Genomic DNA, 15192 nt, shown 5'->3' on the forward strand with positions numbered 1-15192 from the left:
GAGGTCAACATGAAGACCTTCCTATGGGCCAAAGACGGGGCAAGTTGAGTTACATTAGAATAGTCACTGCAAGGGTTCAACCCATTAAATGTGTTAAAGCTCTGCATTCATAATGATTTTTTTAAGTTTACCTTTGGAGAATGATAGAAAACTCATTTCTTATTTTGAAAACAGGCAAAAAAAGAGAAAGAAACAAGTGTCTATCCTACCTTCCTCAAATAAACTATACCAGTGAGTAACCAAATAGTAGATGAGAGGAAGCACCTCTTTGTAAAATTCTTCCACTTCACAAATGGAAAATAAAAGAATTTGAATACTATCATTTTACAACGTAAATAATAGAGGTTATTATCTCAACCAATGTGACAATGGACAGATGGGTAAAATGAACAAATGCCTTAAAAAACATAATTTAACAGTTCCTTGTATTCCAAGAAAGAAAGTAACATCTCTAGTTGCAGGTGGCTTTGTGGCCGAAGTCTGTAAACATTTTTTACTTTGGCCCATAGAAACCCATCCAGGTTATCAGAGCAAGTGGAGCATGTTCCCATGCATTTGGTGACTCAAGGAGGAACTTAAAAGAGAATTTTGAGACAGTCTCACTCGTGACCATTGACACAAAACACTGAAACAAAATAGTAGCAAATAAAACTCATCAATGTATTTTTTAAAAATCATATATCCAGACCAAGTTTTGTTTATTCACAAAGAGTTGCCATATCATTTGAAAATCAAAGTAATTCATCATATTAACAATGAAGAAGAAAAAGTATAAGACTATTATAATAGTTGATAAAACATCATTTGGTTAAAAAATTATCATCCATATATGATCATTTTTAAAATAAATCTTAGAAAACTATAAATAGGTGGTAACTGCCTTAATCTACTACAATGTAGGTATGAAATAAAAGCTATAGAAAACATACATGTAAGGTGAAAACTGAAAAATCTGAAATCAGGAATACAAAGTAAGAGGGCTAGTTTCCACTGTCTCTGGCCAACACTGTTTGTGATCTTTGTGATGAGGCAAACAATAGGTAATAAAAATAAATGAACAGTATAAAGGTTGGAAAGGAAGAAATAAAGCTGTCACATTCACAGGTAACAGAACTGTCCATGCAACACAGTCCGCAGTAATCAAAGGGTTTAAGAAGCTCTTTCTGTACAAGGTCAATGTGCGAAACTCAATGGTTTCTCTGTATGTAGCAAACACTTAAATAATTAAACATTTTTCAAAACATAATTTTCATCCTTTTGAGCGACCAAGAGATAGCCAATCTATCAGATGCACAGTTCAAAACACTGGTGATCAGGAAGCTCACACAATTGGTTGATTTTGGGTGCAAATTACATGAAAAAATGCAGGTTACCATAAAAGAGATGAAGGAAGAAGATACACGGAGAACCAGTAGTGTTGGGAAGGAAACTGGGACACAAAACAATAGAGTGGACCAGAAGGAAGAAAAAAAACAACCAAACAGGAAAGAATGGAGAAATAAGAATTCAAAAAAACGAGGAGAAGCTTAGGAACCTCCAGGACATCTTTTAACGTTCCAACATCTGAACTACAGGGGTACCAGAAGGGGAAGAGGAAAAGCAACATACTGAACATGTATTTGAACAAATAATAAAGGAGAAATTCCCCATTCTGGCAAAGGAAATAGACTTCCAGGAAATCCAGGAAGCTCAGAGAGTCCCAAAGAAGTTGGACCCAAGAAGAAACACACCAAGGCACATCATAATTACACTAGCCAAGGTAAAAATGAAGGAGAGAATCCTAGAAGCAGCAAGAGATAAGGGGACAGTAACGTACAAAGGAGTTCCCATCAGACTGTCAGCTGATTTCTCCAAAGAGACCTTACAGGCAAGAAGGGGCTGGAAAGAAGTATTCCAAGTCATGAAAGACAAGGACCTATATCCCAGATTACTCTATCCAGCAAAGCTTTCATTTAGAATGGAAGGACAGATAAAGTGCTTCTCAGATAAGGGTCAAGTTAAAGAAGTTCATCATCACCAAGCCCTTATTCGATGCAATGTTAAAGGGACTTATCTAAGAAACGAAGATACAGAAAAAACATGTATAGTAAAAGGACAGCAAACTCAACAATTATTAACAACCACGCCTAAAGCAAAACCAAAAGAAACTAAGCAAACAACTAGAACAGGAACAGAACCGCAGAAATGGAGATCACATGCAGGGTTAGCAACAGGGGAGTGGGAGGAGGAGAGAGGGGGAAAAGGTACAGAGAATAAGTAGCATAGATTGTAGGTTGAAAATAGATAGAGGGAGGGCAAGAATAGTACGGGAAATGTAGAAGCTAAAGAACTTACAAGTATGACACATGGACATGACTAAAAGGGGGGGATATGGGTGGGAGAGGGTGTACAGGGTAGAGGGGAGTGAAGGGGGGAAAATGGGAAAACTGTAATAGCATATTCAATAAAATATATTATAAAAACATAATTTTCACTCGCACTGGAATATATGCAGTACTTACACATAAACTGACACCCTGTCTTTGTCTTTGGACAGACTGGTTGTTTACATGAAGCCCAGACGTGGAAGTCGATGACGGAGCTGAACAAGGACCTCCCATTAGAAAAAGTTTGGGGACCTGAGGTAAGAAAAATGTTCCCTTGCAAATTGTTTATTTCTAATAAGTAATTTGGCATTGCAGTATTAATAAAGCTGGGTGGAAACACTTTGGGTTTAAATTTGTTTTTGTAAATCAAATCTGATTTTTCTGTTGGGTTATACTGTGATGTCAAAAACGCTTCATCTTCATTTCTGTTTGATCTTCAGTTGTTCCTGTCACTAACAATTTTGTATCATTTGATCTGCTGAAAAATCTGTGTTTACAGATTATTAAATGCCTGACAAACATGTTAAAACACTGAGAGTGAATCTTTCTAAAGGATGCCTGAAGTTTCCATTTGTGTGCAACTAAAAGATCATTTCTTAATGCCAATTATCCATCCTATACTGCTTTCAATGTTTTGCAATTGAATTTATGAAATTGAGATTGATGCATCTTATTTGGAGAATTAAATTGTATCTCATGAATACAAAGCGACATATAAGCCACCTCAGCCTATAAAACGTTCACCCTACAATAAGGACGTTACTTTGCTTCTGCATCAGAATCTGTGCAGGTCTAAACAGAGATACACGCAAATGCTGTGCATCGCCCTCTGTGTTCCACTCTGAACACTTCACCTTCCACCCACCACTGCCCATCTCCCCGGCAGCATAACTCCAGAAGCTTTACTCTAACAAGCCTCTGAGCAGCCCTTCAACCCAGCATACCCTTCAGTCTGTAGACCCCACCACCCTCACCCCACTCCCAGGCTACCTTTCCCCCTCTTCATCCAGCTTAAATTCCACAGGCAACAATTATTTTACCCCGTTAACACACACCCTCAGATCCTCAGCCCCCTCTTACTCCTTCCTAGTTGTGTGACTAATTCCTAACCCTGGTGAGAGTCAACTATCCACCTTAGCAGCTGACTATGACTCGAGAAAAACACACTCATGCTGACTTGTTTCATTTTAATGCCATGACTGAAAAGGGCCCATGATACTGCTCACCAAACAGAACTGTAATTCTCTAGTTCATTCCCTCTCCGCTCTCATAAATAGCTAGTGTGCACTTCCTCCTCTCCCCCAGTGTGCAACACTCCTTCATGCATCCTAATTCTTACCTAATGAATGTGCTTCCTACGTCACCAAAAAAATTATTGTAATTATTAAATCTGGTGTTAGATCCCGTTAAACATTGTTCTAAGAAGATATCCTTGGTAACCCACAGGCTTGATCATATTGACAAAAGGACCCAAATAAGAAGAAAACTTTTACATACACACACTATGGGCTTAGGAACGCCTGATATAGACATAAAAGGAGGAACGCTAAGCCTTGAGTCATTCCACTAGTTGGAGGTGGGGGAGATGAGGAGGGTCAAAGGAGATGAAAAAGGAAGAATCCGAGAAGCAGGAGGAAAGCCATCCTCCTTCAGGTCTTTATTAAACATCAACTGGTCAATGAAGACTTCCCCGGAACTCTCTAGAAAAAGATGACCCTCTCCCTAGGACAGTCCCTAGCTCCCTTCACTAGTTTGTCCAATGTCATTAGCATTTACGACTCACTGACACATTACGTGGTCCACTTACTTATCTGATGATGTGCGACCTGGCTCCCCGACTAGGATGCAAGCTCCATAAGAGGACATTTGTGTGTTTTGTCCCATGCTCTGTCCTCAAGATCTAACCCAGGGTAAGGGCTCAATAAATGTTTGTGGAACTAATTAATTAAGTCTAGGTCACCTACCTATTAAATGAGTATAAATTCCACTATTAAGAAATCATAAGGAATTACACCGGTAATAGAATCAGTTAAAAATGAAACTTACCCTCCTGACTTTTTGTTGAAGGGTCTGGGGTCCAGGACAGAGGTGATACTCTGTTTGCCAAAATCACACAAAGGCCACACAAATGTTCTAAGACTTTGCCAAAATAACATACCCCTCAAAACAATGGGCCGCCTGTTCATTAATAGTCGTGAAACTTGCCTCAATCAGTAGGATACCACGCAGTGGGTCTCAAATTTCAGCGTGCAGTGGAATCACCCGGAGCACACTTGGTGAAACTGCACCTGCAGGGCTTCTGATTCAACAGATGGGAGGGGGCAAAATGTGCATTTCTAACAAGCACCCACGTGATGCTGATACTACCACTCTGGGGACCACATTTAAGAACCACTGAAACAGTGGCTTGCAATAGAGAAAGATCCGGAGTGCCCACACCAGGCCCTAAATGTTCCATTCTACTGCGTGAAGACACAAAGCTCTCCACTGAAAGGGAGAATTCAGTCTGGAGCCTGAAGACAACGGAAGGCAGGTACCCACAAAGACCAGTATGTCCCGGGGTGTAAAGCTACCCCGACTGAAGGGTGTGTTAGCGGAACAGTAACCCGACTGTGTGTTGACTAAACCAGACAGGCGGGGGCGCTCTGTCCCCGAAGCGTGTGCCTGGAATGAAGCCGCATTCCAGTGCTTGCAGCTGCGCTGATCGCTGCCCATTGTCGATGCCACAGGTGGGAACGACCTGCCTGAGAGAGCTGAGGGGTAACTCTAGAGACGGTCAGTTCCCAGGAGAAAAAGCTGAAAGACTCAGAAGGAAAAGGGACATTTCCACAGGCTCTTCCAAGTCAATGCTGGCGTTTCAGAAGGAAAGGGAGAACGTGGGTACCGCGTGGTTGGCTGTACACACCCTTGAAACTTGGGTTCAAGTTTCTGGAGGTGGCCGACATACTATTTGGGGAAGTCCTCTGCTAGAAATGAAGTGTAATCCATGAGGCTAGGGAAGATTTGTTTTCTCCGAGACTAGAGAGCTTGATTAAGTGGGTTTTCGTCTTTATTCCCTGTTTAGAACTATAGGCACTGCTTTTCTTATGCTATTGGAAAGCCGGGAGACTTGAATCAACCATATGAGATTATCAACAAGTCTAACTATAACCACTTAGTGTGGCCCATGTACCACACTGGAATGTATGTGTTTCAAGTGAAGATCCTGGATCCAAACTATAGGTAAATATAAATGTTGTATTATAATAGTTTCAGTATACTTCCTCAAGATTAAAATTTTATTTGAAGTTAATTTTTAATTGAATGTATTGGAATGACACTGGTTGATGAAATGATGTAGGTTTCAGGTGTGCAATTCTATAATGTACCATCTGTACACTGTACTGTGTGTTCACTACCCCAGGTGAAGTCTCCTTAGATCACCATTAATCCCCTCCATACCTCTTCTACCTCCCTCAATCCCCCTCCCTCCTGCTGTCATCTGTGTTAATTTCATGTCACCTAGCTATTCAACTTTTGTGATTATTTACATATTTGCTCTTTCATTTTTGTAGCAATCACATTAAACATTCTATAGGGTGGGAGGTCAAATTTCATGCGAACCATTAATGAATCAGTTCACAATTACTATGTTTCTTGGCTGTGACAGATGCAAGTGTAACATAAGTACAACCTCAGCCTTCGAGGTGCTTATACATGAATGGGTTGGGGAAGAAGGTGTGCGGGACACACACACAAACCAAGGGAGGTTAGCGCAGAGCAAATACTGGGAGCTTTTTCCAGTATAATCATTTGTATTATTGGTGGGCAGAATAACAATTCTAAGAAGGGAAAGATCAATGCTGCTTTGAGCATCAGAAGAAAATGTCCTGGAGAATGAGGAACATTGGTAGAACTGGCATTGCCAGAGGACTAGAATCCACCCTCCGATGAAAGGACTCACACTAATAATGAAATGCCTTGTGGCTCGTGGAGTCCTGGAGTCGTGAAGGAAGCAGGACAAGCCTTGGGTGAGGAGGGTAGAGAACAAAGGAGGCAGACTAACCTGAGGCACAATGTTCAAGTCAAGTTCAAACCATGTCCTTAGCCTCCTTAGCTTCTTTACATGGCAAGTGCTGTGATGACAGTGTAGTTCCTGCCAAACTAACCTGGGAAGAGCATGAACAGTGGTATAAAAGGCAAGTAAACTATACACAGATAAACGACAAGGCTGAAGTTGACAAAGCAAGAGCTCAAAAAAAAGGGTGGCAGTAAGACTAGAAAGGAAAAGGTCTAATAAACATATGTCCAAGAGGAGGGATTCTATTGATTGAATGTGGCAAATGAAAGAAAACAAGGAATTAATGTGGTTTTTAGTTTTTTAGACTCCGTGATTTAAAAATCATGGTCTTTTCTTTGACCAAAATAGCTAATGGGGTGGTTTTTCTCAGGGGAAAGTATTGAGGTAAGAGTTCTGACTTTGCATTTGAGGGAACAATGCAATATCTGAGTGAAGACGTCCTACAGACAGTTAAAAAGTCTAATCTGGGCCTTGTGTTGGGGGGAGTGGCTTCATCTAAAGACTTGGGAATGCACATGGGGGTCTCCTCTCTAGTGATTCCATGAACACACGTAAGCTGACTGGCTCACATAAAGAGAGAACAGAAGAGCTTCCGAGACCCATGCAGGGAAGCTAACATGGGCCTCTTGGTGTGGCATGGGGCCGTAGGGACAAAGGCTTTTCGGGGTTTTTTTTTCCTTTCTTCTTTTTTTTTTAATTGTAATCATTGTTCAAGTACACTTTTCTCCCTTTTACTCCATTCCAGCCCACCCACCCATCCCTCCCCACTTCCCTCCCATTACCACCCTCCCCCTAGTTTTTGTTCATGTGTCCTTTAAATTTGGAACAAAGGCTTTTCTTAATGCGCATCTAAATAGTGTGAAGGTGAGAAGCTGCCCACAGGAGCACTGGCATGAGGAAGGCCGGAGACTGAGCTACTGGATGGAAATGGGGCTTTCACCCATGGAGGGGGGGGGCATGTGTGGACTTTGGGTTCATACATGGACCCCACGAAAGGAAACCGAACTTGTTCATCAGGAAAGGGACCGCCTTACTGCTTACCTCAGCAGTAAAGTGACTCCAAAGAGAGAAAATGTGCAGGGAAGACCCTGGGAAGGTAGGGGCTGTGGGTGGGTGGTAAATGGCGAGACAGAGAAGGTACCACCTAAGTCCTGGAATATCAGGAGAAACTTCCCAGAGACAAGATGGGAGTGGATGGGCCCCGGCTGGGTAGCTCGGTTGGTGAGGATGCCGTCCTGATAGGCCGGCATCCTGATAGGCCAAGGTTGTGGGTTGGATCTTCAGTCAGTGCACACACAAGAAACAACCAATGAGTGCATAAATAAGTGGAATAACAAATCAATAGTTCTGTCTCTCTCAGAAATATAGATATATAGATAGATAGATAGATAGATGATAGATAGATGAAAGAAAGAAAGAAAGAAGAAAGAGAGAAAGAAAGAAAGAAAGAAAGAAAGAAAGAAATTTCTCTTAAATGGGAGTGTATGAAGAACCCATCCTGTGTGCTGGATGTTGGAATGCTCTCTCCCTTTGAGAGAAAAAGCTAATGTGTGGGCATCCAGTACATGAAGTCTCAGCCACATAAAACACAATTTTTTAAAGATTTTATTTATTTATTTTTAGAGAGAGGGGAAGGGAAGGAGAGAGGAAGAGAAATATCAATGTGTGGTCACTTCTTGCACACCCCCCACTGGGGACCTGGCCCACAATCCACGCATGTGCCCTGAACAAGAATTGAACCAGCGACCCTTTAGTTCACAGGCCAGTGCTCAACCCACTGAGCTACAGCAGCCAGGCCTGAGCTACATAAAACTTTGATCTTCTCCTCCTACATGTGCCCAACTCTGGAAGATTCTTGAAACAGCAGCTAGCAACTAGAAGTTTAGTAAAGAAAAGATAACGAATAACGATACCCTTCTCCTCAACCCTACCTCTTAAGCATGATTTAGGGCCAAGTGTGGGGAAGGTAAGATCCTTAATGTTTTGGGAGACTGAAGCTGTGTAAGTATTCGGACTAGCTTCTTTATTACCTGGATATATTCTGCCCAATATTTTATCCTGGAGCAGGAAAGAACAATTCCACAGAGGATTTGTTTAAAGGAATAATGATGAGGTAGAATAAAATTTCTACTTCACTCTGCAAGGTCCAATAAATGATCACACCAAGACACGCTGACACCACTAAGTCAGGAGGGAAGAAAATTCCTAGTGGGAAGACTAAAGATGCCGGTCCGACACGGCGCCGCCCCCTGGCCGTGTGAAGTGTAAGGACTTCTCCGGGTGCCAGGAATTACTGAAGGTGACCAGGACGACTGATAATGAACAGCTTCCTTTCCCAGGGAAAACCTGGCGCCAGCCAAACCCATCAACAGCTTCATGAGTCCGACAGAGCCTCCTGCCAGTAGTGAGAGTCATCAAAAACTGCACGGCTCAGTCTTCATCAGGAGTAAAGCCCCTGCGAGAAGAGAGAGAGGGAGAATTTGGATGATTAACACCATTAAAGCGACTCAGAAGGGAGCTGGAACGGGTGCGGTCAGCACTGGACGCTAGAACAGTCAATGCCAGGGGCTGGGGGCTGCTTGGTGCGCGCTGCCGGACTCAGCTCAGGCCTCCAAAGGACGAATAAAAAAAATACTCTTTAAAAATGGGCCATGTCCTCTCACAAGCATGACACACCAACAAGGTGGGCTTCCCAGGAAACGTCACAGTGTCCAGGGTCACCATTAACAGAAGAGCCCCACAAAACGCTATCTCAGAAGGTGCCTGCACCCCATGCTTATCGCAGCACTGCTTACAGTAGCTGAGACATGGAAGCAGCCCAAGTGTCCGTTGGTGGATGAATGTATAAACAAGACACGAGATATATACACACGCATATATCAGTCATAAAAAAGAAGAAAATCTTTCCAATTCAATGATATGGACAGACCTTGAGGGCACTGTGTTAGTCTACTTTGCTTTGAATCTTCATTTTGCCACAAGTAGCCATGCAGTTGTAAGCAAATTGCTTTGTGTCTTTGAGCTTATTTTTCTTATAAAATGAGTCAATAACACCTTTTTATAGTACTCTGAGGATGAAATGAAGTACCTGGGTAAAAATCCCTAACTTAGCTGGGTATCTGGCAAATACTCAAAAAAAATGAAGCTCCTTCTTCTGCCTTCTGCTCACCTGAAGGGAGGTGAAATCATATCATTAATGTTTGTTTAGCTGTATCCTGCCTCATGCCAAGCAATATGCTAAATTGTAAGAGACACTCAGTCACTGTAGAAATAACAGTAGCTTCACACATAGACTTGCTAGCATTCTCTGCTTCCTGGAGGAGCCGGCCTACGTCAGGTGACCATCACACGCCCTTCAATCAGACAACCCTCAGCTTCACTCCCAGCTGTGCTACGTATGTCTCCGTCTCCTTGTCTGAAAGAAGGAGCACTTGGTACACTGCCTGGTATACAGCAGGTGTTCAGTTAGTATTATTTTCAGTAATATTAATGGTCAAAAATGTCACCTGTGTATTATTTTTGTCAACACGTATGATGGCTAATTGTTATTCACATCCTTATCGCTGTTGTCTTGGGAACCATCATCAACCTGGTGTAAAGCTGCTAGGGGTGCAGTGAGGTTGCAGTGGCCAGCGCTCGGAAATGTGTAGCAAGCAGCCTAAGTCACACGTACGGAAAAGTCATCACCACTGTTGGGTAAATGGATCTGTTCTCTCCCTTGTCAAGAAAATGACACCTTCACTAAGATTATATATGATTTGATATCACCATAGGGTTGCGGAGGCGGCCTTATTATATTGCACTTAATTTAATCTTTAATATTATTTTTCTAATTTGCAGTTTCTGTAACTTCACAGCTATATTCGCAATCGAGGTCTACGGCGTGATTCCCAGGTAATAATAACTGTGCCTCACCCGCCTTTAAAGATGGAGGCTGTAAAAGACATGGGTAGCAGCTAAGGAGGAAAAGCCCCTCTCCCATTTTCCCGGGCCCCTACTATCTCCGCCCTGTATGTGATGTCCTAAAATTGTATGTATCTGTCGTACCAAGGACGCATCGGGAGGGAATCGCTGAGAACTGTGGCTGCAGCTGGGGTCCCCTTTTGTCCCCGCCCTCCTGCCCACTCAGCAGCTTCCCACTAAACACATCTTTCAACTCCTCCCGGGGTGACGGACAGGAGACTGGAGCAGTGGGACTGGAGGGGACAGTGGCTGTGCCCGCCCAGACCCTGAGTCAGCCCCAGACCAGCAGCCATGGTCCCGAGACTTCCAGGAGACTGAGTGGGAAAGCATTTCCCGCAGGGACACCAGTTTCTTTGGAGAGCAGATAAAGTCTTAACTGGACCTTAAAGTTGGGGCTGCAAGTGACTTTGTTTCTCTGTTCTGGGCCGGGGGGTTTTTTGTGGGTTTTTTGTTTGTTTGTTTGTTTGTTTTCCTTGTAACATGTTAACCAAACATGTAAGACAAACCATTATTTATGGCCCTACTTTAAATATTACTACCTCCTCAATTTGTTGCGCTAATGGAGGTTAATGGTGCGAATAATCTGCAAATGACATAAGCCATATGTTGTTTCTAAGGAACTTTGGGAAACCTGTGTAGCCTTTTTGCAGCAACTTCGCTCATTATATTGATCACACTGTCTATTTTCCTGCCTGGTCAGCCTCAAACACTGAACGGTAAACATTTTGAGGTTAGACAATATGTCTTATTCATCTTTGTTCTCTGTCAGTGAAACTATAGCTAGCCATTCAGAAGGCGTTTGACTACATAAATTAACAACCAAAGTGAACAATAATTTCTAATGACCTTTTTTTGTCTTTAAATTTCAGTCCAAGCGGCTACCTGGTTGCTTCTTTCCTCTTCTTCCTGATGCTGCTGTTCTTCAGTATTCTGGTTTTGAGCTACTTCCATTATATGAGGATTTATAAACAATATATTTATGAACCACAGTACAAAATACGAAGAAGACAAAAGAATAGTTAGGAAAACGAAGTTGGCTTACCAGGGGTGTTCCTGTGTAGGAGAAGATGTGCACTGTGATGCCTTAGTGTTCCCTCTTTGTCATTTTAGGCCTTTTATACCCAAGTTACAACTCTTTATATTAAATTTTCTTTCTCAACTTTACTAGTTTGGTTTCTGTCTCCTGATGATCACCCCAGAGAAGCCCCCCCTGGTATGTTCAACTCCCCCTTGCCTCCTTCTATTTAAATGATAAACTAATGAATAAATACATACACTTTTTTCCCGTCTCCCATTGGATTGTAAGCTTCTCGAGGGCAGGAGTCATGTCTGTTTTATCATGAGGTACTAGTGGTACACAGCGACTGATACATAAAAGGTATCGTTTAATACTTGCCCAATGATTGCATGATGAATCATTTCAGTTATTGGCAGATCAATACCTAAATTATATGAGTAATATGATTTATTGCATCATCAGTGAATTCAGTTTTGTACCTGATGAACTTGAAGTGGCCACGGGACATCTGAGTGGTGGGCAGACCATCAGCTCCTCAGAGATGTCCACATCCAACTCCCTGACCCTGTGAATATATTACTTTATTTTATCCCACGTGGGAAAAAAGACTGTGCGGAAGTGATTAGTCAAGGATCTTAAGAGGGCATCACCCTGGATTACCCAGGTGGGCCCAGTGTAATCGCAAGGATCCTTTTGCTTAAAAGGGAGGCAGAGAGCAGAGAGGGCGTGATGATGGAAACCCAGGTCGGGGCCGTGCGGCCATGAGCCCAGGAATGAGGGCAGCCTCTAGAACTGGACAGGGAGGAGGTTCCGGCTTGGGGCCTCCAGAAGGAACACAGTCCTTGATTTGTAGCCTAAGGAGACCCACTCTGGACTTCTGACTACCAGAATGCATGATAACTTGTCTTTTACAGTTTTGAAACCACTAAGTTCGTGGTCATTTGTTACAGCAGCAACAAGAAACTAATCCATCTGCTAGAGAAGTCCAATAGGCTGCAGGTTATCCTGGCCTAGTGGTCGGGAGAGAAAGGAGTTGGAGATGCGGGCATCAGATCAGACTCTGCGGCATACATGGGCAGTTTCAGCAGAGAGGGTGGGTGAGACCAGAAAGGGCAAAGGGCGACTGTAGAGTGAGAGGCGAAGTGGGCCAAGGGGTTGAGCCAAGCAGTGTAGCTGGAACTAAGCGGGGTGTCGATGAACGGTGACTTCCCCCACACCTGTCGTTTGTTCTGTTGTGTAGGGGGGAATGGAAGGCCACCGTGGGGACAGGAAACAGAGCAGGGTACAGCAAAAATAAACTTTAAAATGTTGTCCACAACCTGTCTGAGGACAATTAACAATCAGGCACATGGCACTCACTGTCACTCAACAGTTTTCCCAGCTTCACACCTTCTTCTCTCTCCAAATTCCTTCCATTTCTCCTCTACCCTCTCTGACTTTCCAATGACCCTGTTGTCTCTCATTCATTGAGAAAATCAAACCAAATCAGAAAAGAGCACCCTCATTCCCCTACCCCCAAATTTCTAACCTGCTTTCATTTATCTCTGTTATGCCATCACTATGCACCTGTGTCTACCTTATATGCTGTCACTATGCACAAAGCATCCTTCCTACTAAAGGCCAATCCCTCCACTTGTACACTGGGTGGACCTCTTCCCCTTCTTACCTTGCCCTTGGGTATCTCACTGTCTTTCCTACATCATCCATTTCTCTCCCACCCCTGCCAATTTTTCTCTTTACATACACATATACCTTAATACTATCATCTTTAAGATGTCCTTCACTGACCACACAGGCTTATCCCATCATTGCCATAAGCTGTCATAGTCTCCATTTTTTCCCCTTACATTTCACTCCCCAAACCATTTCAATGTTCTTTGGATTCCACTCCTGCCCTGACATTGCTTAAATCAAGGCTACCAGTAACCACCCTATTGCTGAGTCTGATAGTCCTGTGGCTACTGTGTAACCATGTTCTTCTGCCACATGGTCCCTCTTCCTCCTCCACTTGACCTCTAAATGAAGGGGCCAAGAGCTTTATCTTTGGTCCCTTTTGATGGGGGAACTCAAGAGTCAGAAAATTATAGCTTTAGTTCTAGTTAATAGGCTTAGTGATTAATGCGTGTAGAAAGCTCTTGTTCCAGGATCTGGAATTTATGACCAGATCTACCCTGACTCCAGAAGACCCGCAAGGAATTGGACCTTGGCGTAAGTGATGGGGACGGTTTCTGAGCCATTGTGCTCCGGAGGGAACATCTGCAGAACAGGATGCAGATCCTGAATCACCAGTCAGCTGATAAAAGAATGCCAGGAAATTGCCAGACGGCAACTTTTATCTGATTAACCTTTTCCTTGAATCCAAACCCCTTACCTACTTTCTTCCTGAATTCCAACTCCCTTACATACCCTCTTCTCCTTATAAAAAAGTTTGGCTTGAGATGAGATATAAGACAGGCTTTAGGGTTCACAACCTGCCGCCTTCTCAGATGGCTGGCCATCCGAAGAAAGTGCCCCAAAAGATTCAGTCCTTGCTTGTCTCTACTTACTGGTTCTGGTAGTGACAGCACAAACCCGTCTTTCCAGTTTCATTTTCTCTTTTTTGCTTCATCTACACTTTTTCCTAGGTAGTCCAATTCATCCCATGGCTTGCAGTTTATCCAAATGCCTACTTGACGTCAACATTTAAAAGGTGCCTTCAACTTAACATGACCAAACCATAACTCTTCATTTCCCACCTTCCGACCTGTTCTTCCCAATTTTCCCGTCCTACAAATGGCACCACCATCCTCACAACTTCCCAAGCTGCAAATCTAGAAGTTATCCTTGAATGTTCTCTCCCCTAATTCAACACTCAACCCATTAGCAAATCTTCTAGACTCTAATTCCAAAATAGCGCAAAGATCTCTAATTTTGTGTCCCCCACTACCCGCAGTATCTAAGCTACCTTTTGGTGCACACTTGTGGAGTGGCTTCCTAATTAGCTGACTCAATTAGCTCTGAGGTTTCCTTTCAGTGGAATACTTGTCCCCTGATATTTGTAAGGCTGGCTTTTTGCCATTCAGTTCTCGGCTTAAACCTCACCTTGTCAAGAGACCTTTATGCTGCAGCCGCATAAAGTTCTCCATCAGTTCATCCTGTTCTGTGCTCTGCAAAGCACACAGCGCCAATATTTTGTCCTTCCTCCTGTTCACATTAATGTGTTCCCCGGGCCTACAACACTGCCTGGAGCTTAACAGACACACAAATACTTGTTGAATGCGTGCAAAAGCACCAACTGTGTGTTAGTGCTGTGAGTACTGTACTCTTTTCTCATCTCAGCAGGATGGTTTCTTAAAATGTAAAATTCCATCTCGAGGTTTAACTGGATGCCTGTTACACCCTATCCACCACCAGTAACCCACCTTCCTCTATTTCTTCGCCCCCGGCCTTTGCAAAAAGAAAAGTGAGAAGAGATTTGGATAACAGGTCATTATTATGGTCTTTGGCCACATTTCGTTGCTGCATCGGACTCAAGGCCACAGAAACTAGCAGCAGCACCAGTAAAGACAGGTCGAAGATCACAGCCTTTTAGCCCAGCCAAGGGCAGACCGCAGGGAAACTGGCGCAGATCCGAAGCACTGCCTGCTGGGAACTGTAGTCTCCCGGGAAGCCCTGGCCCGAGAGGGTCGCGACCCGCGCGGCATGCCGGGAACTAGAGTTTCCCTGGAACCCGCTCCTCCCAGGTGGAGAGACGCGGAGGCGGCGCCATTTTAGGTCCTGAGGCGCGGCCGCGAAGAGCCAGAGAA

General features: G+C 43.4%; 1 protein-coding gene across 1 annotated transcript in view; it reads left to right on the forward strand.

The window, feature by feature from the left end:
* Positions 1 to 11445, forward strand: part of CATSPERE (catsper channel auxiliary subunit epsilon) — a 58656-nt gene extending 47211 nt beyond the window's left edge. The window contains exons 18-21 of the mRNA XM_036016179.1: positions 2537 to 2623; positions 5431 to 5588; positions 10267 to 10320; positions 11259 to 11445. Of these exons, the coding sequence (XP_035872072.1) occupies positions 2537 to 2623; positions 5431 to 5588; positions 10267 to 10320; positions 11259 to 11412 (453 nt within the window). The 3' untranslated portion in view covers positions 11413 to 11445. The remainder of the gene's footprint in view (positions 1 to 2536; positions 2624 to 5430; positions 5589 to 10266; positions 10321 to 11258) is intronic.
* Positions 11446 to 15192: the final 3747 nt, after the last annotated feature.

Source organism: Phyllostomus discolor, chromosome 15, assembly GCF_004126475.2.
Source record: "Phyllostomus discolor isolate MPI-MPIP mPhyDis1 chromosome 15, mPhyDis1.pri.v3, whole genome shotgun sequence".
Classification (NCBI taxonomy): domain Eukaryota; kingdom Metazoa; phylum Chordata; class Mammalia; order Chiroptera; family Phyllostomidae; genus Phyllostomus; species Phyllostomus discolor.